Consider the following 25691-nt stretch of genomic DNA (forward strand, 5'->3'; position numbering starts at 1 on the left):
GAATAGTAGGAACCTCTTGACATAGATTTTTGGCATAAAGTAATTATTATGGTCAGGAGAGTCTTTTGAAATAATTCTTTTCTACAACATGGAATTTTTGTTGTTCTTATTGTTTAGTAACAAATTCAACAATATAGTTTTTCCCCCTTAAGTAATTCAGTTTTGCATACCAACATTTAGGAAAGATAAAGATATAGTTTGTATCCTTATAATACGCAAACTGACCACAGTCAAACTCACAGGTACTATTTTTCTACCCTGAGAAGAACGTCTTTAAGTCCAAGCTCTTTTCTGCTGAGTAGTTTCTGAAATTCAGTGAGGCATTTCTAGGTAGGACATTCCTCAGGACATTCGTAGAAAAAACTCTCTTCACAGCAGGATTTCTGGTAACATGACTCTTTTTTTTTTTTTTTTTAACTTTGCAAGCATGATTAAGAAAAAAATACTGATGAATCGAACTGATAGACGTATTCTCTGATGTTTTTCTTTGTGGTTATAGGTGAGACAGGCATTGGCAAATCCACATTAATGGATACTTTATTCAACACCAAATTTGAAAGTGACCCAGCTACACACAACGAACCAGGTGTCCGGTTAAAAGCCAGAAGTTATGAGCTTCAGGAAAGCAATGTACGGCTGAAGCTAACCATTGTTGACACCGTGGGATTTGGAGACCAGATAAATAAAGATGACAGGTGTGTCTTGGGATTTTGTGGGGATGTAACTTGATGTGGAAGATAGTAGATTCCATTCCAGGTAACTTCAAAGGTGAATTATTTTTGGTGTTCTCTAGTTGTGGGGCTTCATCCTCTGTCACCTGAAAGATAGGACATTCTTGTCCTCACAGAAATTTTCTGAGAATATTCTTCCTTGAGGTCAGAACCAGACAATAAATTGATTCTAGGTGGTCTAAGCAAAAAGAGAAGCCTGTTAGAGGAGTAAGGTGGCTTATGCCATTTTTCCAGAAAAGTGTTTGCCAGGTTTTGGGATTTCCTCATGTGGAAAAGCAATCTATATCCCAGGCACTGCATAGAGAGTGTTTGCAGAAAGCCTGCCATCAATCACCTTAAACTAGCTGGGACCCATGGCACTGGGGAGAGGGTCCTAGAACCTCTACTACATCTGTCCCAGATAACCAAGGGCCTTCACCCCTGCTTCTCCCCTAGTGAAGCCTCCAGCTGTGTTGCTCACTTCCTGCTTCCAGATCTTGGGTGGCTGCATCCATTTGGCAGAGACGAAGCCACATCCAGAATACTAGCTGCAAGAGAGTCTAGAAAATGAGGTTTTCAGGGTTTTTTTAGATATGCAAAATAAGAAAATATTAAAAAGTAATATCTGCTATGCTCTTCTAGTCCCTGAGGCAGAATGAGATATTTGACTTAATCTGCAAATTTTTACTGATTTGGATGAAAACTGAGAGTCATTGTGATTTTGCATAAGAAACCACAGCCCAGGATTTAGGAGACTGTATCGTGGTTGGGTTTTTGACTGGTGACAAGCCATGGACCTTAGGAATGTATCTAACTTTGAGGGATTACCCTAGGTGTTTGCCACTCTGACACTTCATACAGTCCTCTTCTCACGTAGAGGCCTGAGGAAGGACATTGTGAAAGGTTAGGCCTTGATGAGGAATATTGTTATATTAAGGTTATAATCCTGTACTTTGATGGCTTTTGTGATATTACCCCTAAAAGTGATATTATTCCTAAAACTCCATAGTGAAGAAAGCACTTTTATGCATGATCTGTTGAAATGTATTAGTGAATTTCTGATTGGTAATAGGATCTTAATGTTGGTGGTAGTGGTATGGCTTGAGGCTCTTCTGGAGAGGGAAGCTGCTCTGTTAGGCAGAACTTTGCAGTCAGAATTGCCAAATGGAGTCTGAAGAGCAGTTGGGGTTTTGGTGAAGACTAATGAGGATTCAAGTCAATTGAATAAAATTTCCCCTCCTAAGCAGAGATAATTGAGTAATTGATGCTACAGAATTCTGTGCATCTATGGAAAAAACACTTGTTGAACTTACTTAAGAAATTAAATATATATTTAACACATACATACTTTTTATTTTTGGTACCAGGGATTAAACCCAGGGGCGCTTAATCACTGAATCACATCCCCAACCCTTTTTTACTCGGGAACAGGGTCTCCCTAAGTTTCTTAGGGCCATGCTAAGTTGCTAAGGCTAACTTTGAACTTGTGAACCTTCTGCCTCATCCTCCCAAGTCTCTGAGATTATAAGCATATGCTATTATGCCTGGTTAAGAAATAAAAATATTTTAGGGGCTGAAGCTGTAGCTCAGTTGTAGAGTGCTTGCCTAGCATGTGTGAGTCATTGGGTTTGATCCTCAGCACCACATATAAATAAATAAAATAAAGGTATTGTGTCCATCTACAACTAGAGATATTTTTTAAAAAATAAATAAAAAAGAAAGAAAGAAAGAAAATTATTTTTAAAGCATTTTGGTTCAGTAGTTTGTGTATAGATGGAGGCTCCTAGCTGCCAGTCAAGCCTTGTGTATCAGTCATTAAAACTGGTATGGTTCTTCACATAAGCTTGAAGATATAATTAGAAAATAATATATAGTGAGTTTTTATTTTATAAAATACATATAGCCCATTTACAAGGACATATAAGTTTGGATTTTCACTGTGAGCTGCTGTTTGCGCTTGCTTAAGGGAAGCTGTTAATTCTTAACCTCCCAATACACAACCCCCATGTTAATTCTACTTCCAAGATCTAGCTCACTGTCCTTCCCAACACCAGTCCTGTTCTTTAGTCTCAACTTCAGATAGCTTGACTGTTTGAAAATGTAAATTCATTCTCAAAAGAGGTTTAAGAAACTATCCGACCCAAAGATATTTCTAGAATGAGACTTCCAGAGACATTTTTGGGCAGTGACATTATGAGAATGTCTCACCCCTTAAAGACACCAGTGTGTAGAAATAAGTTGTATATTTGTTTAAGGCTTCATTAATATCAGAGTTTTCGTCTTTTTAACTTTTCCTCAAAATTGTGTTTCCTCAAAACACAATATACATGTGTTTTGTAAAGAGGAACTTGAATTATTTTTATGTAAAAATGTGTATTGTCTAGATATATTTCAACAATTCCTGATTTAAGTATGAGCAGAGCATCTCAATAATCAGAGAGAAACATTTAATTCATTCTTGGAGCACCGAGCTCTTTATCTATAGAGCACTTGAAATGCTCTTCAATAGACCTTGTCCTGTGTCTATTGTTAGATAGGAAGATTTTATTTTGCATCTGGTCAGAATGGACTGTCTGTACATTGTGTTGGGGCAGGGACAGCTAAGCTCTGACTCTGCAGCTGAGTAGTTGCTCCTCACTTGAGACCTCAATGCCAAGTCATGAAGAAGAGGTTCCTGCCTAAAGGCTGGTTTTAATGCCAAGTGAAATAAATGAAGAGAAAACCCTGGCATCAAGGAAGAGCGAGAGAGAGAGAGAACATGAACACAGTGCTTTGTGGGAGCTGGGGAGAGTGCCTGGGGCTTCTGGTCATTGTATGGTCACAGAGCACACCAGAGCCAGGCCTGTTCCTAAGCTCTCAGGCTGGACAGATTCTCCCTGGGGTTAGGGAACATCATGCTTTTATATTGGACTTTTTCAGGATTCCCACTTGAGTAAGAATCATCCTCCACCTAGCATCTTGCTACCAAGGTTCCATGTGCTTTTTCAGCTTAAGAGTCATTGCCTCAGTGCCTCCCCCGAATGGGGACCTCCCCTCTGGCTGGTGGTTATCACTCATCAGTCCTGAACAGCAAATAGTTGAAGTTAGTGCAACGTGGAGCCTCATATTTGTAGCTGGAGTCCTCTTTAAGAACTGATCTGACTCATTTGGGTCAAATAATAGTTACCAAGGAGATTTAGAAGAGAGGAAGTGTGATATTAACCTAACCTAGATACCAATATTTTTTTCCCTCTGAAATTTCTTGACAGCTGTTGCATAACTTCTTTGAATGGCATTTGAAATTCCCCATTCCCTTGTGCCTCAGAAGGCATTGTTGACACTGTTGACTGTAAACCCAAATCACGTGTTTAAAAATACTTATTCGGACAAGCTCTGCTTTCATCAAAAAATTGGAAGTAGAATATGCATTTTTGCATCTGTGTGTAACCACATGGGAAAGGATGTGTGCCTTCTGTAACCCATGATTATTTTTACCTACTTCGGGGACTAGGCAAGCTTTTTTTTTTGCCATAGATGCAAGACTTTAAGAATGTCCCAGTTTGTTTACATAGGCTTGGGACATGTAGCATTCCTGCATCATTATCTCCTTTGACCAGGCTAGCTAGAAGGAGGCAGGAAGAGAGATCTGGTAAGGTTTCCTGTTATGTTTAACTCCTTGCTGTTTAAGGGTTTCCTTGCTTTGACTGTCTGTATTCTTCGGTGAAAAAGGAAGGGGCCTGGAGACGAAAGGAAACTATATTTTGCTGTCCAACTGGAAATAGAATAGTTAGTTTGTCCCACATTTGAGAGATGGGAGGTGGCTTTCCATAGGGTATCACAAATTGTGATAATAGTCCTGAAAAGCCTGAATAACCAAAACCCATTGAGAGAGAACCCTCACGTTCACCAGATGTTTATTAGAATTATAAAATAGAAGTGATATGGGCTGTTTAGCTGTTAAATTCTAAGTTTTTAATGTTTTCTGGTAGAGGTAGTGTAGGGGTAAGAAAAGTTGTTTTGGGCTAACAGCAAGATAAGAGAGAAACTTGGTAAGTTTGCCATTGTGTTAAAATGATCAGTGGGTAGGTTGGATGGATAGAAAAGTATATTAAATAACTTCTTCCATTACTTTTAGGGTCACCCTTTGTGATTTTATTGCTTTTTTTTCCCCTTAATGTCTGGAAGCATATGAAGAAAATGAGTAGTGGGTTACAAGGACTACACTCATGTTGTAAAAGGGGATTTGTAAAAATGCACACTAGTTTGATTTGATCTCCTCCATCTCCTCAGCTGGGTATGGTTAGAATCAAGAAGTTTGAATTGGCCACACAGAATATAAGTAGGTGTCCTTTCTGTGTGAATGGAAGATAGCAAAAGGCCAGCTGGGATTAAGCTTCTTGGTCTTTCTGACCATGAATGCAGATAGAAAAAAGAAAGGAAGTGGTTGAAGGAGGGGGCAGAAAATTTGGATTATGACAAGGAGTACAAATCACTTGGCAGGCTTATTTCTTGTCAAGAGGAAACTTTTGTAAACATAATTAAATAGTTGACGTAGGGAATAGTGGTTTTGGTAAATAGTGGTTATTTGTTTATGATACAGAAGGTAAAACAGAAGGGATTTCATGCTTGACTGGGCACGTGAGATAAGAGAGGTCTCCAGGTTGAATCCCAGGTCTCTGATGGGACAGTGGTGTGGATGCTCTTGTCATTCACCACCTTGAGGGTTGGGGGTGCAGGATTGAACAGTTTGGTTTGAAGAGCTGTTGGAAGTATCTGATAAACAATTGGGTAAGTGGTCTGAAGCTCACTGAGGTAGACATTTGTGACTTGTCATTAGATAAATGCAAAGTGAGACACAGGAAAAAGCATGATTTTTCAGGAAGATCACAGAGAGTGGAGGGAGGGAGATTGAAAGACTAGCAGGAGTGGTTAATGGGGGCAGGCAAAGGAAACCTAAGATGTGAGAGATCAAAAGATGTCTTGAATCCAGCTCAGAAAGCATCCTTCACTGAGGAAGATAAAATCATTTTATAACAATAAACAAAGATACACCAAATAAAGGGGACTGTTTTTTTAAAGCACCCCCGCCACACACACACACACAAAAAAAGACAAAAATAAAACAAATTCAGTGTTATTATGCCTTCCAGGGTCTTTTGAGGATCAAAATCAAAACCAGAAGTAAGAAAGCGGAAATGCACTTAGACTAGTATTGAGAGGAGACAGGACAGTTTAAATTCAGAAACTAGGGAGGCAAGAAGAATAAATGTGGTGAGCTGTTTTTTTCCTCCCTTTGGGCTAAGAGGGTGCTAGGGAGAACCCTCATCTATCTCTAAACACTGCTCCAGTGTCAGGAAAGGAAAGCACCAGCCTGCAGACATGGGTGGACCTCCTTTGAATGGCCTGGTCCACTTCCCCAGAGGTATGAGCTCAGTAGCAGAACAGTCACCAGGGAACTGGGTGGGTACAAATTTCCTGGTTTGGATTTTTGTTTTAATTCAGGACATTTTAATTTATTGTACTTTTATGTGCTGGTCCTTTATATTAGCTCATTTATTTTTCAGAACAGCTCTCTGGTAAAGGTACTGTTTTGTCCCTGATTTATCTCTGAGGAGAGTGAGGCAAGGGGAGGTTTAGTGGCCTGCTAATGGCCACACAGCTAGGGACTATGAAGACAGATTTTGGGCTTAGGCAGTCTGACTTGAATCCATCTTTCTAGCCACCATCCTATATAACTATCCCATAATAATAATTATGATTATTGCTATGTAGTACGAGCCTGCATTTTAAAATTGAAAAATAGAGAATAATCTAATTACTCACTTCTCCTTTCTATTAGAATTTCACTTTTTATGACTCAGGGCTTTTAAGTTACAGTTACATATTTTACCTTTTTTTTTTTTTTTAAATATCTAAAGACTAAGTGCTTAAATTGAACCAGTATATTATGATAAAATCACCAAAGAAAAATACCACCACAAGGTATTTATTGACTGCTTTTAGTTTTGATCACAAATGCATTATTATTTACCTCAGGGGATTTTGTTTTTTTCCTTTAGAATGTCTGCTGTCATGTTTATTATGAAATATTTGTAGTGCCTATTCAAGGTTTCAGTTTAATTTATGGATCTGGGATCTGTGTGTTGAAAGGTTTTAATTTTTCTTACAATTTAAATCATTCCCCAGAAAGGCATTAAGTTTGGGGTGGATTAACCCTTTGTCTTCCTAATAGATCTGTCTCTGCTGCTAAAATGAACTTTTGAGCTGCTCCCCTTTGGAGACTGAAAGAGTTCATGGGTTTCCCACGGTGACCTAACATAAGACTTACTCCCTGGAGAAGATGGGATTTATTGATGATGTAGACCCCAAATGCTTTCAACAGTGTGTTTATGGTCAGTTAATAGAGTCATACACAATTATCCAAAACAGAGTTGAACTATGTTTTGGTGAAGAGAAGAGAGAGTTACAAAGTTTACCAATAAATCATGAAATTTTTGAGTTAGAATCTTGAAGATCTTGGTAATATAAGCTCTTCAATTTCTAGATGGAGTTGGGGAGTGTATATAGGGTTTAAGGGAGCACAGACATGTACCTCACCTTGTCTCTGGAGGAATGGCTGGAGGAAAGGCCCCCATGGGTGGTGATGCCATATCCCAAAGTCATAAACCAGTTTCATTTTGTGCACCAGGGCCAATCACTTGTTAAAGTCTTTCAGAAACACTTTATTAAGATGGATTTCAAGGCTAGTTTTGGCCCAGCAGGAAAGATTGCTAAAACCTCTTATTAATATCTTCCACACCTGCGGGGGCAAAGGGCGGGGAACAGGTAGCATGTTCCATGTACGTATAGTCTCTGTTTTAAAGAATGAGTGTTAGCCCAGAGAATATTAGAAAGAAGACTGTTAGAGCTACAGGGGCCAGCATGACAGAGGGCCAGAGGCAAATGAAGATGTTCTGTACAAGGGCCACTACAGGTCATCGCTGTGTATTGCCAGGGAGGGAGTGGGAGAGATGGATGATCCTGGAGAGTTCTTCAGGGGCCAGGTGACAGAAGACCTTGGATACCAAGGCAAGGAACTTGGGCTCCAGCGTTTAGGAGAAAGCCACTGATGATGTTTCTGTGAAAGAGGTTTGAGACTGGAAACATGCTGGTTTAAAAGTATTTTCAAAATATTCTGTTTTGTAGCTATAAGCCAATAGTGGAATACATTGACGCCCAATTTGAGGCCTACTTGCAAGAGGAACTGAAGATTAAACGTTCTCTCTTCAACTACCACGACACGAGGATTCATGCCTGCCTCTACTTTATCGCCCCCACGGGACATTCACTGAAGTCTCTGGACCTGGTCACCATGAAGAAGCTGGACAGTAAGGTACTGTCTGTCACTCTGATTATATCAATTCTCCTTTATTCTAAGGCCTCAATTTATTCTCTGCTTTCATTTTAATTTGTTTTTTTTTTTTTGTTTTGTTTTGTTTTCTGGATTACAGAACCACAGGATTTGGCAGTGTAAGAAATGCTTAAAATCCTCTTCTGGATGTTAGGCCAAAACAAAACAAAACTCACAAAACGTGGCTTGTGGGTTAGGGATAGAGCTCATTGGTAGAGTGCATGCCTCACATGCACGAGGCCCTGGGTTTAATCTCCAGGTGAATAGCCCACAAAACAACAACAACAACAACAAAACGTAGCTTGTTAGAAAATACATTTAGTTCTTAAGTAGGAGATTGAAGTATAAATTCAAGATTCATTTATTTTCTTTAAAACCTTTCTCTAAATCTCTTTTTAAAAGATTTTTAAAGGTTAAATTAACTTCTAAAATGGCCATTTCTTTAAGGTTAAATGATTTTTTAAAAACTTTAATTCAAAGTTTATAATGAAATAAATGTCAACTTTTTGCCTAATTGAGGCCAGCCTGGCTTTTTAGATTTTTGAACACGGGTGTTCAGAAGAAGTGGAGTCTCCATTCAGCTTGTCCCCTGAGCTTGATGCCTTTGTATCCTCTTTTTCAGAGCACTCAAAGGAGGTGACTGTTAAATTTGATAAAATTTGGTGGCCTGCTTTACAATTAATTTGATTTTCTATTTTGAAATATATAGAAGAGAACACATTTTGAAACAAAGACAAAGCAAATGGCAACCAGAACAACCGTAAATCTAAGTCATGGTATTTTCTCCTAGAAAAATACTTTCTTGCATTTGATGGAAATTCTTTTTTTTTTTTTTAAATATTTTTTAGTTGTCAGTGGACCTTTATTTTATGTATTTATATGTGGTGCTGAGAACCAAACCCAGTGCCTCACATATGCTAGGCAAGCGCTTTACCACTGAGCCACCACCCCAGCCCTCAGATGGAAATTCTTATCAGGTGATAAGGACCTTAGAGGGCTTGATTGGTGTGATTTTTTTTAATTTTTTTGGTCCAAACAACACTCTTTAAAAGATGCTTATTCTCTAGGGGGATAAAATAGTTAGAGGCCAAACTAGAGATCAGCCTGTCCCCAAGGCTTCTTCTGGAACAGCCCACAAAGGGCTTGGCTGGAGAGGTTGAAGCCGAGCCAGGCTCCTTGGGCTTCCAGCACACACAGACACAGTGTTTTACAGAAAAATATTCCAATGGCCTGAAGGGATTACTGCAGTGAGAGCACTTTTGGGAGAATAAATAGAAATCCTTCTTCAGCCCATTGGGTGTGCTGCACTTGAGCTGAGTGCCTGGGAGCTGTGCCGTTACCCGGATGGGACTCTGCACAGGCCGGGCTGCTCTCTCTGCTGTCAGATCTTTGAAAGTGAGGCAGGTCCCCCATCATCAGGAGCCCCGACTTTCCACAGTCTGAAGGAAGCAGAGTGAGGTGGCCTCTTACCTGAGGGCCATGCATGTAGACCAAGCCAGGTTAATAGCCCACAAAATGAAATTGTGTTTAGCAGAGGTGATTTTCATATGAAAAGGGGGCGTGGCACACAACAAGGTCATCCAGCACAAGGCCACCAAACACCTCAATCTCAGTGCAAGTTAAACTTTCAAGGATTGAATTGTTATAGAGTTGGAGAGCTGTGTAGCATCTGAAAATGATATTATCCACGTTTTGTTTATACAAGTGAAGGGAAGAATTAAGAAAACATGATCATTTCAGAAAAGATTCTCAAACTCCTGCCAATGAGAGAAAAGAGATTTTAAAACTAAATTGCTTGGTGTCTCTATCTACTTGATCAGTTTGGTCAAGGAAACATGAACCTCTGTCATCTTGTCCAGTTTGGTATTAATTGAGTACTAAGTGTGGATGCAAGATAGCCAGTGAACACAGGAGGAAAGGTTTTGGTTCCCTGGTTGTGATCCAGACACATCCCCTGCCATCAGTGATGATTTCCAGTCTATACTTCGCTTGGAGGAATCCCAAGTGCTAGGGACTTAGGAGTGTGTTGTAGAATAGGTTGAAGAAAAGGACTTTCTACCAGCACGTCTTTTGATTTGGCCTGTGGGAGATAAAAGGAGAAGCAAAAGTGCAGATGTGACCCAAAACCTCTTGTTCAGTGTTCTTGGGCTGGGTGAAGAGCAGAGCTCTAAATATCAGATGTCAGTAGCATCTTATTGAAATCTCCAGATAGGAAGAAGAAAGTTAATCTCAAAATGTGGATTTAAAAAATGTGTCCTGTGGACAGGGCTGGGGGATGGTAGGAAAAAAATGGCCCACCTTGGGTTTAAAGCTTATACTCTAGGGTGTCCTTGGCCCTCATTCTGGGCTGTCTGCCATTAATGTCAAACTCCAAGTTCTCCCCTGTTATTCATAACTGAGGAGACTCAGAAATTGAGCCATGTTTTTGGCACTGGGTCTACTTCTGGCATGAAGGAGAAATTTGATAGAAGCTGATTTTCAAAAGAATTAGCTAGTGTGAGTTTGAAAAATTTTAAAGTAAAAATATTTTTGCTTTAATACTTAGGTTCCCCTCTCCTAGCAATTTTCAGGGTATCAGAACAAAGAAAGGATTTTAGCCTGCATGGGACTGACATTCTGCTGCTCTAACAAAAACTTTGTGATCACACTGTCAGAGCATGCAGAAGTCAAGCACCTAAAGAAAGTGGGAGGGGTCCAGAAGGAGTGGTTGGTTATTCAAAGAATAGCTCCTTTGTTACTACTGTTTGTCATGGAGTAATAACATTTCCTCTCCCTCTGTAAAAAAAAAAAAAAAAAAAAAAGGATGAGGTAGCACAGGAGAGGAAATTACAAGTATGATTTTCTGTGTAGGATGGAAGGAAGTCTAAGTGTTCTGAGATGGAACTAAAAGATTATCCCAGGTCTTCTTAATTTTGCATCTAGGTAAATAGTCCAATTTTCAGTGTCATATATGTTTTTTTACAGTGAGGTTTTACAATATTTATTTATTTACTATGTTTTACACCCATGTCTATTTCTCTTATGTTGAAGTTGTGTAAAAATGGACATGTTTGTTTTACAGGTGAACATTATTCCAATAATTGCAAAAGCAGACACGATTGCCAAGAATGAATTGCACAAATTTAAAAGTAAGATCATGAGTGAACTAGTCAGCAATGGCGTCCAGATATACCAGTTCCCTACAGATGAAGAAACGGTGGCAGAGATTAATGCAACGATGAGTGTAAGACCTCAAATAAAATGGGTACAAACGACTCTCCTGGAAGATTTTCTTAGTAGCAGCATTGCAGAATGGCTAAACCTGCATTGGGGACCTGAGACTCCATTTGGAGTCCAGATCTGCCACTGCAAGTCTTTTAACCAGCCTGGGCCTTAGTTTCCCCACCTATCAAGTGGGAGAGTTAAACAGGATGATCTCAGATTTCCTTCCTACTCTAATGGTTAATGATTTCCAAGACAAATCTCAGCTCAGGCGGAGATGCCATGTGTGCATTCTTCTATAGAACTGCAATATGGGATCTTAGTGTAGGGTTCAGTAAGCATGAATGAAATCATCTACTTTCTCTTTATATCCCTCTCCATCATTTTTTTTAAAGGCTTAATGGTAATTGAACCCAGGTTCTCATTCATGCCACCAAGCCTTTTTTTTTAATTTGCTCTAATCAGTTATACATGGCAGCAGAATGCACTTCGATTCACTGTACACAAATGGAGCACAATTTTCATTTCTGTGGTTGTAGATGAAGTAGATCACACCATTAGTGCAATCATACATACACCTAAAGTAATGAAGTTCGTCTCATTCCTCTATCTTTCCTACCCCCTGTTCCCCCTCCCCTCCCCTCTGTCCCCTATGCCCATTCATCCCATGCCCCTCTTCCCATTATGGATCAGCATTCACTTATCAGAGAAAACATTTGGCCTTTGGTTTGGGGGATTGGCTTACTTCGCTTAGCATGATATTCTCCAACTCCATCCATTTACCTGCAAACGACATAATTTTATTCTCTTTTAATGCTGAGTAATATTCCATTGTGTGTGTGTGTGTGTGCGCGCGCGTGCGTGTGTGTGCGTGCGACATATCGCATTTTGTTTATCCATTCATCTTTTGAAGGGCATCTAGGTTGGTTTCACAGTTTAGCTATTGTGAATTATACTGTAAACATTGATGTGGCTGCATCATTTTAGTATGCTGTTTTTAAGTCCTTTGAGTATAGACCAAGGAGTAGGATAGCGGGGTCAAATACTGATTCCATTCCAAGTTTTCTAAGGAATCTCCATACTGCTTTCCAGATCGGTTGCACCAATTTGCAGTCCCACCAGCAATATATGTGTGTGCCTTTTCCCCCACATCCTTGCCAACACTTATTATTACTTGTATTCTTGATATCTGCCATTTTGACTGGAGTGGGATGAAACTTTAGAGTAGTTTTGATTTGCATTTCTCTAATTGCTAGAGATGATGAACATTTTTTTCATACATTTGTTGATCAATTGTATATCTTTTTCTGAGAAGTTAGACAAGTACTCTTAATACTGAGCCACCTCTCCATCCCCCCACCTCAATCCTTTTAAATAATGTTTCATGGTTATAAAATTAAGTTTGCATTGAACTTCCTAGAAAGAAAATATCCACAAACTTTTACTCTCTTTCTCTCTTTGTCTAATTAGTAAGACTGAAGATCTTTGACATTCCAAACTAATCTTGCTGTTTATCAAAAATTTTTCTTTTAGGCTTTTCATGCAAACAGTTCTTTCAGATATGATTCCATATGATGTGTATGTAGCTGAGTAACACAGATTCCCCTGGTGGTTGCTTTTGATGCATTGAATGGAAATGTTCCTTGGTCATCGGACCAGAATGTTAGGTGGAAAGGCCTTTGAGTTCCTCAGCTTCAGGGACCATGGTTCAGTTTCAGACTTTGAGTTTGAGAAGGAAAATGTACTTTCCTTCCTCCCTTCAGAGTGGTGAGATTAACTAGGAAATTTAAATAATCTTGCATCTTCCACAAAGTCCCACTTGAGAAACTTGAGGTGAGGATTCTGCCAAGCTCTCCGTGGGAAAGGATTTGACATGAAAACATTCTCCTTCTCAATGGATTTGTAGGCGAAGGACATTGGGTTGTAATTCTCAGAGCAACTCTATCAAATCTCTTTATTCTTGTATGCTAATAGAAAAACAGAATTAGTTTTCTCCCTACCCCCAGAGTGTAGCCATAACTACCAAATAAGCCATTAGAAAAGAGTCGGTTGTCTTGGACACCACCTATGCTTGAGATAAATCTGAGTGGAAGGCTTGATTCAGTATTTCGGGCTAACGTGTATTTCTGACTTGAAATTTGTGCAGTGATCAGCTATCTAAATAGTTCTGTTCAGTAGAAATACAATGTGAGCTACACAAGTAATTTAAATTTTTCTAGTAGTTACATTAAAAAATGAAGCATGAAATTAATTTTAAGAATTTACTTAATCCTAATCCAGTATATCCAGAATATTATTGTTTCTTTATGTAATGAATTAAAAAGTTATTAACACTATCCTTTAGTAGCAAGTCTTTGAAGTTTTATAATGTTAGTACATCTCAATTTGTATTTCCAATTTTTATTAACAATGCTTAATCTGTATTTATAATTCTTTAAATTTATAGTTAAGATGGGCCTGGTGGTACATGCTTGTAATCCAAGCAATTCAGGAGGCTGAGGCAGGAGGATCACATGTTCAATGCTAGCCTGGGGAAACTTAGTGAGACCCTGTCTCAAAAAAAAAAAAAAAAAAAAGTACTAGGATGTAGCTCGGAGATAAAGCACTTCTGGGTTCAATAACTAGTGTTAAAGAAAATTTATAGTTAAAAAGCAGATTCACATGCTTAGATTATTCCTAACATACTTTAAAGTTTTTCTATGTGAAATAAGTATCAATCCCCGCTCCCAGACAAATGAACAAACAAACAAACAAAAAGCCCTTTCCCTTTAAATTTGTACTTACCTTGCCAAAACTGGTCTTTTTTTTTTTTTTTTTTGAAGCGTAGTAAAATGCTGTCCTTACAAACAGCAAAGTTATGCTGAACAGGAAAACATTCTATACTGCTTTCATTTGGAATTTACATGTATATTAATTAAAAGCAAATAAAATTTAAAAGTGAGGTTTTGGGTTCCACAAACTATACTTCACCTGCTCTGTGGTCACAGGTCGTGAGTGACGGCTGTGTTGGATGGGGCACATCTAGAGCTTACTGTATGGTTGCTACTGCTTCTGCAGTTTTCCCTGCAATCTAGCTCCTAACAAGTATTTGGCTGTAGGGTGTAGGATACATGAGCTAGAGAATCTTCTATGAGTTCTCCTGGCCCACCTTGTGTCTTGCCATGAAATAGAGATTCTGCAGAAGGAGGAGCTTGCAGAGGTGGGTGGAGAAACAGACTCTTTTGGAGCTGTGGAAGATAACCACACTCCTCTTCTGTTGCTTGGCAGGTCCACCTCCCATTCGCAGTGGTTGGCAGCACCGAAGAAGTGAAGATTGGCAACAAGATGGCAAAGGCCAGGCAGTACCCCTGGGGCGTGGTACAGGGTATGTTCATCACGGGAAGGGGACTCTAAAGTCAGTGCCTGGGGTGAATGACCACAATTCTTCCCTCCCTGTGTTGGGAAGTGTAAAACAGGGGCAGGTGGGAGTAAGTGGTGTGGTGTCACTCTTGGCTGTTATCCAAGGTGAGAAAGACCCATGCAGGTAGACAGACAGTAGAGAAAAGCAGCTGCCAAGCCCTAGTGCCAATGAGGTGACTCCTCTTACTAGCTTTCACTGGTTGTGTAGGAAATTCAGCATAAATTCCTAGAAAATAAAAATTTCCCCAGGAGCCTGAACCAGTTGCATCAGCAAAGTATCAGAAAGTGCAAAAAAACAATTTCATGCAAACAAGAGGATGACTTGCTCAGTCATCTCTGGGAAAGTTGTCTTCCAGTTAAGTGTTATTTCAATAAATATTTGGTAATTGGGAATAATGATGGTATTTAAAAACTGCCTGGTACAGTTCCTGATGGCATGGAATGATAGAAACAGGCCTGGCTTTGGACCAGATGATATGGTGTTTGAGTCTAGACTCTGCTACCTCTTTTTGGGAGGTCAGCTTGCTTATCAAAGCCAGGCTTCTTTATCTGCAAAGCAAAAATCACAAAGTTTACTGGTCGAATGATTGTGAAGGATAAAGTCAAAATCTGTAAAGCTCCTCTCTGAGTTTTTGCACAGAATAGGCACCCGGCAGTTAGCCTTACCACCATTAGTGTTATGTTCAGTGCTATCTGAAATCCTTTCTGATGGCTGTAAAACACCTTTAGTTGGTTTTGAGATTTCAGAGAGTTCAGAGTGATGGTAGCAACATCTTGGAAGCATCTAAGATTTTCTGTGATGTTGCTAATAGCCCTTTGTCCTACTTTTCCCCATCATTTGCAGTTGAGAATGAAAACCATTGTGATTTTGTGAAGCTGCGGGAGATGCTGATTCGCGTGAACATGGAAGACTTGAGAGAACAGACACACACCCGCCATTATGAGTTGTACCGGCGCTGTAAGCTTGAGGAGATGGGATTTAAGGACACTGACCCTGACAGCAAGCCCTTCAGGTATGAGGGTACCCAGCTGTTAAGTGTCTGTCTGGCAGTGCTGGGGGTAGCACATTGGTGCATCATAGAAAATGCATGTTGGATTGGGGTGTTGGTGATGGAGTGGCCTGGGGAAGGAGATTCAAGGAACACAAAGCTAGGCACTGTGATAACCACTGTACCACTGTATTAGAATTATTGTAACTAACTAGAGTTGTAGATGATGAAACTCACAGCACTGAAACAGTATAAGCAACCTAGCTAATACCCTACAAGTAAGTGAGGTGGGTGGGATTTGAGCTTCACTATGTTACTCCTGAGCCCAGGCTCTTAACTGTTAGGTTTGCAGAGTACAGATCCTGGTCCATACAGTCCCCCCCGCCCTTTAGTACTGGGGATTGAATCCAGGGGAGTATTATCACTAACATACCCTTTTTAATTTTATATCCTCAACCCTTTTTAATTTTTTAATTTTGAGATAAGGTCTCACTAAATTGCTTAGAGCCTTACTAAGTTGCTACTGCTGGCCTGAAACTTGTGATCCTCCTGACTTGGCCTCCCAATTTGCAGGATTACGCTGTGCGCCACTGTGCCCAGCTACTGAGCCACACATTTTTGCCAAATAGGTTTAACTTCTCAAAGCTCTTGGTGTTTTTGAGCGCTCTTACTAACTTTCAGTGGTCCAGTACAGTTCTAACAACAGAGGAGTAGGAAAGGGAATAACTTTAAGAAAATGTATATATTTTCCCACATCATTGATGGATGGAGATGTAAAGTTTGAAAAGGAGTAATGAATGTAGAATTATTGCCCTAACAAATGTCCAGTTCTTTCTAGAGCCCAGTGGCAGGGAAATGATTGACAGGGTTGGAGTACTGGTGCCCACCAGGCTTGGTCATAGAGGCACAGCTCTGGGTTACCCTGGAAGGTGAGGCTGCCAAGCCAGGTCGCCACCTTCTGGTAGAGGAGAGGATTGTACCCAACCTATTTCTTAGTGGGAATTTGAATTGAAATGATGTGAGAGGTTTGTCTGTGCTGGCTGCCTCTTCTGATTGGAGGCTGCAATGCCTTGGAAAAAAAAACTGTTTTCTTTATCTTTTGTGGCTAGCCCAGAAACATTTTGATACCCACAGAACCTGAGGCAACCTGTGCACAGATTCTGTCCCCTGGGTCTGAGCTACTTTGGGGAAAAAGAAGAGGTTCATTTTTTTTTGCAGTTCCTTTGGAGGTAATTCAGTAATGCCTACGCTGGTCCCCTGCTATAGTGCTATTGGGCAGGCCCATGGGCATGTGTGTATTTGGTGAGAATGAAGATCCGAACAAAGGGCTGTTCACCAGGAAGTTAACTTCTAGATGAATTTGCATCATGTATCCCTCCCTGGGGGCTTATAAAACTGACTCTCTCCAGCCGTATGAAATGTTACTTTCTTAGGCTAGGGGTAGGAGGCCTTTTTGTCTACACAGGTTTAGCTACCTTGGAATGCATTTACCAAAGAATAGTCCCACAAAATTAGGCTCATTTAATGGTTATTAAACCTGATAAAAATAGTTTTTGTAGGGCTGGGGATGTGGCTCAAGCGGTAGCGCGCTCGCCTGGCGTGCGTGCGGCCCGGGTTCGATCCTCAGCACCACATACAAACAAGGATGTTGTGTCTGCCGAAAACTAAAAAATAAATATTAAAATTCTCTTTCTCTCTATCTCTCCTTTAAAAAAAATAGTTTTTGTATAGAAAAGGCTATCTTCAGTATTTCATAGAGTATTTGTGTTCCCGAAATAAAACAAAGGAACTGCCATAAAATTGGATTCATTCAATTTTATGCCATAAAATTGGATTTCATTCACTGGATTCATTCAAATCCAAGCCACCCCACCCCTGGTACTGGGAGTTGAACCCAGGGCTCCACGCATACTAGGCAAGTGCTCTACTACTGGGCTACATCCCCCACTTGTTCAGGTCCAGCTAGTGCTAAACAACACTGGGAAAAGTTCCTGGGGTTTGGGTTTAAGTCTTGGCCCTGTTACTACTCACATCCTTAACCCATCCAGGCCCGAGTTTCTTCATTTGAGCCAGATCAGGGACAGATTAGATCTAGCACCAGGACTTCTTATAATGGACCACTTCTGCAGGCCATCATAAGTATGGTCTCATCATAAGTAAGCAATTCTACTCTTGTCAATTGAAAGTGACCACAAGCCATAGTATAAATGGGCATGGCTATGTTTCAGTAAAGCTTTATTTATAAAAACAGGTGGGAGGGACTCACATTTGGTCCTTGGGCTGTAATTTGCTGACATCTAGACAAGATCATAACCTGGAGCCTATGAATTGCTGTAAAAATTAGAATGTGTGACTGAGTTTGTTAGAGGTAATTTGCCTCCCACAGTGTTCGGAACCATCCAGCACAGCTATGTTCTTTTTAATTCTGAAATCTGTGGAATATGAAGAGTCTATGATACTACCATTAGCTCTCTACCACCACCAGAAGGGGCCAGGTGACCCAGGGCTCTATAGGTTTCTGGGAACATAGGGATGCTGGGCATTCCCCCCAGGTGCTAGCTTGCCACCTGCTCTGCTGTCTCTGTCGCTGGCGTTTAAATTAAGGCATCTCCTGCAAGCCTAGAGTAAGTGCCCACCAGGGTAAGTGGAGCTGGGTGGTTCCAGCAGAGTTTCTGCAAGGCTGGGGAGTTGCTGGGCCAACCCATTCCTCTGACCACTCTATAGACAGGGCTTTTAGGATTGGTGAGAATAGACATTGAGGCTCACCTGACTCATAGAGAACTTATCTCCCCATTTCCATTTGGTCCCTTTTCTACTGGCCTAAAGTTTCCTTTTTGATGAAAAAAGCACACTAGAGGCAGTAAAGCTAATGGAGTCTGGCCCTGGGGTTGTCCTTGAATCTGCCTGTGTTCTGAATGCTGTCTCTATTGTCTCCTGGCAGAGAGCATAGATATCCAGGCTTCAGCCTATCCTTCCTGTGCCTACTCACCCCCATGTATGCTCACTGCTGCCCTGTAGCCTTGGAACTCACTTCCACCTAAAGAGAGCAGCCATCTCTTCCCTGGACCCAGGGTCCTCTTATTCCAACTCTCTTTCTGAGTGGCATTTTAGGGTAAATGAGGAGAGAGGACTTAGGCCGCCACTGGACCTGATTGTGTCTCCTTTGGCTGTTCCCCACTTCTTTTTCTCCTGAGATACCATTGCCCTTTGTACAAAAGTCCCTGCTCAAACTGCTTCCTCCTCCTCACAAAAAGCCCCTTCTTGACTCACCATTAGTCAGGCCACAGAAAGTGCTCATTACCACCATTGTCTCAGAGATTAAAACATTTTGGGGTCCCATTTGCCCCTGTGAGAGTTCTGTTTCTATTTTTTATACTTGAAATATTTTTTTTAGTTGTAGATGGACACAGTAATTTTATTTTTATGTGGTGCTGAGGATCGAACCCAGTGCCTCACACATGCTAGGTAAGCGCTCTACCACTGAGCTGCAATCCCAGCTTCTGAACTGGAGTTTGATACCTGGAAATATTAGGGTTTCTATAATCTCTGGGTAATAACAGCTCAACTGGTGGAGGTGCCTAGGGAATAGGACTCTGTGGATATTATAGGTTTTCTAAGTTATTTGTAAGTAACTTAATTTTGTTTTGTTCCTTGGGCTAAGGTTTTAGGATTCTTTCTGATGTTGCTGTGATTATTGTTTCCCATGTCAAAGCTAGTTCACATCGTAGGGTACAGAATAATTAAGTAGTAGCATTTGTTGAGTCCTTTTCCCCTGTGTTGGCCCAGGGAACTACCAGCCTGTGAATTGAGACCAGTCTTGCTGATAGCAAAGATGCTCTTAGGCTTTCTCAAGGACAGGGCATTCAAGACAGGAATTTGTTTGTTTGGTTTTTTTTGTTTTTTTTTTTAATTTTTTATTGTGGGTTGTTCAAAACATTACAAATTTCTTGACATATCATATTCCACACTTTGATTCAAGTGGGTTATGAACTCCCACCTTCACCCCATACACAGATTGCAGAATCACATCAGTTACACATCCATTGATTTACAAATTGCCATACTAGTGTCTGTTGTGCTCCGCTGCCTTTCCCATCCTCCACCCTCCCCCCTCCCCACCTCTCCCCTCCCCTCCCCTCCTCTCTCTCTACCTCCTCCACTGTATAACCCTGAGGGTCTCCTTCCATTACCATGCAATTTCCCTTCTCTCTCCCTTTCCCTCCCACCTCTCATCCCTGTTAAATGTTAATCTTCAAGACAGGAATTTGGAGTATACAAAACATTTTCCATTGTGATCGGGTGTCGACACACCAACTCTTCTGTTTGCACTGCACTCTGTTGCTTTCTGTCCTAGTCTCGATCTTATTCTTTTAAAATCATGATTGAGATCTATGATTGGACTGTGATACATAGTTTGAAAATGTATTTCCAGAAACAGGGGCATGGGTTAGGTTGTGGTTGGGACTAGATACAACAGAGTCATCGTGGGAGTTCTCCGTATTTGGGGTAGCATTACTCAAACCACATTCTATCTGTGAGTTCCTTCAGAAAGTTCCTATGATAAAACATTAAAACAAGTCCACCTGTTTCTTTCACTGAAGGGCTTCTCAGAGCACTTCAAATAAGCAGTGGCTAGCCAGCTGGTTACCTGTTATCTCCCGGAAAGCATTTCAATACAGATGTTACCTTAGCCAGATGTTCTGAATTCGCATCTCTAGGAGTGGGCTTGGAAATCTGAATTTAGAAAAAGTATACTCAGGTGTGCCCATTGGTCCTGCTGTGCTGCCAGGGGATGCCCTGTGCATTGTGAATCCTTTTAAGGAGAAGCACACACAGCACCTAACTCCCAGTTTTGGAAACCTCATTCAGAGATCCTATCTTGAAACTAGGTGGTGATCTCTAAAACACCACGTTGGGTATCATTTCCATGATAAGGTATTCCATTGCTTGTTAGAAGAGAGATTTGTTCATTACTAAAATCAACAGAAATTGAGTTTTCTGTAACATTTCATAATAAGGACAAGTCATTCTCTTCCTTTGGCAGTTTTTTTTTCATACCAAGAACTGAACCCAGGTGCTTAACCATCAAGTCAATTTTTATATATACATAACCCCAGCCCTTTTAAATATTTTATTTAGAGATAGGATCTTGCCAAGTTGCTTAGGGCTTCACTAAGTTGCTGGCTTTGAACTCGTGATCCTCATGCCTCAGCCTCTGAGCTACTGGGATTACAGGCGTGCACCCCCATGCCTAGCTTCCTTTGGTAGTTCTGACCCACATAACAGTGAGTTTATTACAAGAGTTTATTACAAGCTGACAAAACCAAATTTATGAATTATTTATAGTTTTCTTGCCAACAGAATTCTGTCTCTCAGTGACTATAGACCAAATAGTGCTATTAGTATTACCTAACATTAACACTGTCCAACTTGTATTTGTCTCATAATATGAAAGCTAAATATATTTATGGAAACTCAAAACTCATGGTTGTTCACAAGTAGATAGGGCTGGCAGTGTTGGGGACTGGAGAATTTATTTCTCATAAACTAATAAGGGTGATAATTATAGAAGTGCAACCATCCAAACTAATAGATTCTAATCCTAACCTAATTGTTCAGTTCATGCCCTGCCCCCCCTTCTTTTCATCTAATGTTTCTGTGGCAATTGTGTGGGCTTTACAGGGACCCTGGGTCCTCCACAGTTTATATTCAGTTTGTAGTTTATCCCTGGGGTGAATTAGGTCCATGAGTAAAGGTAGATATAATACAAACATTGTATTGCAGACTCCATACAACCATTATTCTAGGGAAACTGGTGGGGTGCGGGGGCGAACACCTTGTAAAATATCAGTAGCTATTTATAGTGCACCTGTGGGGTGGGGTGTGTTTTCTTGATTGTGTTATCAAAGGTAGTTTCTCTGTAAATGTAATTTTCTCTGTAAATGTTCTGACTGAGATAAAGCTGCGTTATGGCACTCAGTATAAAATATTAGGCTCTCAGTTCTGCAGACAGGAAGAAGATGGGGCTTAAAATGAAAATAAAATCCTTCCTGCACGATTTACATTTGGTGATATAACTTGAAAAGTAGCAGTTTTCTCTTCTACCCTTAGAAGTACTCTTGTCTCTCTAGTATTTTCACTGAGTCTGCTTTTCAGATTGAGGGCTGGAGGGAGATGAGTGGAGGAAGGGGAACATTAATTAAGCACTGATTTTATGTCAAATCCTTTACTCACTTGTCCTGCATCTAATTCTAATAATCGCATCCCAGAAGGTAAGTGGTGTTGTATCCACGTCTCATAGTTGCAGAGTTAGAGAGGCTGGTCCTTTCCCAAGGTCAGTCAGTTGGTGGGGCCAGAATTCAAATTTTGCTCTGTCTGACTTCATTCCCTGTTCATTTCACCCCCTACTAGGCCACCTTCATCTTCTAAAACTCAAAATCACACCCTCAGCCCAGGCTATCCCTGTGTGAACGTGTGTGAGATAAAACTTAGTGCAGCATTGTGTTTATTGACTCATTTCTGGTTTTCAATGCCCTTGTCTTTTCAATCCCAGTGTAAATAACTTTAAAAAAAAAAAACGAAACTTTCATTCTATTTGAGCTTTAATATGGTAGGCAGAAGCTTTATCTTTGTTTTGGGAAGTAGATGGGTAGAAATGATGTACACTGAAATTTCATAACTATGCAATTTCATAACCCTGCCCTTGGTTTGTGGATTTTGAATAGTCTTCAGGAGACCTATGAAGCAAAAAGGAATGAATTCCTGGGAGAACTGCAGAAGAAAGAAGAAGAGATGAGACAGATGTTTGTTATGAGAGTGAAGGAGAAAGAGGCTGAACTTAAAGAGGCAGAGAAAGAGGTAAGCTGTCTGTCCTCCTGCAACAAACAAAAATCTAGGAGAATTATTTTAATAATCCTTTTTTTTTTTTTGCATTTTATAGGATTTCATGCCAGTTCAAGTACTTGCTGCACATATTTTATCATAAGTGGCATACTAACCTGGCAAGAAGAGTGAGCCAGATATCTTTTTTGTTTTGGTTTGGTTTTGACAGTAAGATAGAACTGAGGGATGCTTAACCACTGAGCTACATCCCCAGTCCCTCCCCCGCTTATTTTTCTTTAATATTTTGAAACAGGGTCTTGCTAAATTGCTGAGGCTGGCTTTGAACTTGCAATCCTCCTGCCTCAGCTTCCTGAGCTGCTGACGTTAGAGATGTGCGCCACCATACTCAGCTAGATAATCTTATCCTCATTTTGCAGATGAAAAACTGGGAACCATACAGGTAGCATGATTTAGATCTTGGGTTTCTAGTCCTGATCATAGTGTCTTTGCAGCTCTGTGTTTCTTCAATTTACAGTTCTTGACATATGAAAGTCTGGATTCTGGAACTGTTATTATTATCTTAGTCTATCAGACAATTCGGCTCAACAGTGGAGGGCACTCTCTGGTGGGTTGCATTTAATTTATCTTTAAAAGACTAATAAAACTTAGAGGTCATTTGAATAACTAAGCACTCAAGATGGTTTTGCTGCTAAGAAAGGAATATGGAGCTTTATTTGCTATGGCTTTAAGAACCAAATGGATGATGGGTAAAAATTTAAAATTATCTAGTAAGCATTCCTTCCCTCTCTTCTTCCCTTTCTGCATCCCTCCCTCTCTGTATTTGGTTCTGAATGTGTCTGTGTGTCTGCTGGAAAATGAATCCAGAGCCTCACGCGTGCCGGGAGGCACTCTACCACTGAGCTACACCCCCATCCTGTGATTGTGGCTTTTTAAATATGGATATGTGTTTATATCTCTGTAGTCATTGTCTCTTAAGTTAACGTATTTCATACATGGTGAAAAAGAATCAGAAATAAAGAAGCGCTTTTACTACCAGGATGGACTTTTTTGTTATCTTCTTTTTATCAGGGTTTTCAAGGAATTTTTAGCCCCAAGGAGCTCAAGTAACAAAGGAGCTTAGGACTCAGGGATGCCCTGAACACCTTAGCCTGGCTCCTCCGATAAGCCACCAGACAGTACTTCGCTCCTGCAATGAAAGCACCGGCAGCCACATGATGCAACTTTTGTTTTTGAGCAGATTCTCATCGTCTACATTAGTAAGAGTTTCCTTCCCTTCTCCAAGCATGTCTGCCTCTTTTTCTCTCCAGCTCCACGAGAAGTTTGACCTTCTAAAGCGGACACACCAAGAAGAGAAGAAGAAAGTGGAAGACAAGAAGAAGGAGCTCGAGGACGAGGTGAACAATTTCCAGAAGAAGAAAGCAGCAGCTCAGCTACTACAGTCCCAGGCCCAGCAGTCTGGGGCCCAGCAAACCAAGAAAGACAAGGATAAGAAAAAGTAAGCAGGTGCCACCCCATCTACTGGGGACCTCTAACAATTTATTCCTCTTGCATGTCTGCTTTACCCATTGACAGACTGGAAACTGGTCTATTACCAGAAAAATAAAAAGCAAGTATTTTCTCTACAGTGCAGGGAAGATGATAAATGTTTTTAAAAGTATTTTTAAAGGGTACACAAGGATTATTTATAAAACTTGACCACGTTGATCAAGCAATCAGGATGGACTAACCTGTCATCTCCCATAGCATCGTCTGCACCAACGCTAGGATTCTCAGAGAAGACAGGTTTATCTCTCTTCAGTACCTCTGAAGACAGTTCTCATGATTCTCTTGATAAAGAGCATCTTAAAATCTTGATTGTTCAAATTGTTTTCCCACTCTGTGTTGTAAGGCCTGGCAAGCCAGTCATTGAGAATCACGTTCCCAAACTAAAACAGCGGGAAGAGCTGCTTGTAGCCACTGGTTTTCCTCTAAATTCAACAAGGTGGTGAATGATCTTATTGTGAAATGCAGTCAAAATGCCCTTCCCGTTAACATACCCTGCCAACCCTCAAGTCTCACAAAACAGTTTTTAAATATGGTCTTGAGTCAATGTGCCAAAAGTTCAGATTCTGCTCTTGAGTTGGTCACTTCTTAGGATGCTCCAGTAGCAGCTGCCTGAACCCAGGGGAGATTTGAGCTTCCTTGAAATTCTGTTACTTGAATCTCTCCTTTGAATCTCCTTAAAGACTAGAGAGTGAGTTTTATGACAGTAGCTGCTGGTTATAGTAAATATGGTGATAAGAAGGCCTTTGAAGGAAACCTATGTGGTGGCCCAGTGGCAAGCCCACAGATGCCACCCTCTTTTGTCTATTTAACCTACCATACTCTTAGGGCAGCTATGAAGCAACTCGGAGCTTGTTTGAGGATTCTTGCTCTTCATCCTTAGATGCCATAGGGGTCTAGGGAAAGAGCAGGCAAACAACAAAAATATACTCAAAAAGGCAAAAATTACATTCTTTAAAAATATAGCACATAGGATTGTCTGTGCAATCCTAATTGAAAGGGAAAAAGTGAGCACAGCCATTGTCCCCTTATAGTAAAGATCAAAATGTGCTGCTACAGTGACACATGGAGAGAATATTAAGCTACACTTTGTACGCTGACTTGCCAAGTAGCAGGAAATGTGTCAAGGGTAAAGGGGCAGGCATCTTTTCTAAGCAATAACAGAAATAGTTGGTGTAGATGAGGTGTGATTTTAACTGAGGTGGGTACAGATGTAAGTGACCAAAGAGGAGTCCAAGGGCCCCAGATTGGTTATCCTGGATTAATTCTGAGAGAATCAGTTGCTCAGATCATAATCCAATTCAAGAGAATGTTTCTTAGCTCTGTGTGTTGGAAGAGTATCTGACACTAGGGTGACGTTGTCCACACACAAATTCAGAGGCTACATGACTCTTCCAGTGAAGACACATGAAAGCCATTTGGCTTTGTACCCTCGATCCAGACTAACCCAAGATAAAAATAGGGTGCACGTGTGTGTATGGTATGTGTGTACATGTATGTCTGTAGGTGTGGATGAGAGAAAAAGCTGCTGATTCAGCTTAGAGAACCCAAAGTCTAGGTTTCCTTCCCCAAAACACTAAAGTGCATCAAGGTACAAGTCTTAATACTAAAAATGTTTATAGAAGACCAGCAATGTTA

At 40.5% G+C, this 25691-nt stretch overlaps 1 protein-coding gene across 13 annotated transcripts in view; it reads left to right on the forward strand.

The window, feature by feature from the left end:
• Septin11 (septin 11) overlaps window positions 1–25691 on the forward strand; it is a 140367-nt gene that overhangs the window by 58311 nt on the left and 56365 nt on the right. For 10 of the 13 annotated variants that reach the window (XR_009228292.1, XM_058584281.1, XM_058584258.1 and 7 more), the window contains exons 3-9: window positions 500–695; window positions 7875–8061; window positions 11141–11323; window positions 14548–14644; window positions 15524–15692; window positions 22394–22526; window positions 23819–24006. Coding sequence is in view for 12 of the 13 variants with exons in the window: in XM_058584281.1 (XP_058440264.1) it covers window positions 500–695; window positions 7875–8061; window positions 11141–11323; window positions 14548–14644; window positions 15524–15692; window positions 22394–22526; window positions 23819–24006 (1153 nt within the window). In the remaining variant the exon portion in view is untranslated. The remainder of the gene's footprint in view (window positions 1–499; window positions 696–7874; window positions 8062–11140; window positions 11324–14547; window positions 14645–15523; window positions 15693–22393; window positions 22527–23818; window positions 24007–25691) is intronic. The other 3 variants (XM_058584270.1, XM_058584282.1, XM_058584274.1) reach the window with 1 other exon arrangement.

This window comes from Marmota monax, unplaced genomic scaffold, assembly GCF_021218885.2.
Source record: "Marmota monax isolate L192 unplaced genomic scaffold, Marmota_monax_Labrador192_F-V1.1 WCK01_AAM20220418_F8-fsc00112, whole genome shotgun sequence".
NCBI lineage: Eukaryota > Metazoa > Chordata > Mammalia > Rodentia > Sciuridae > Marmota > Marmota monax.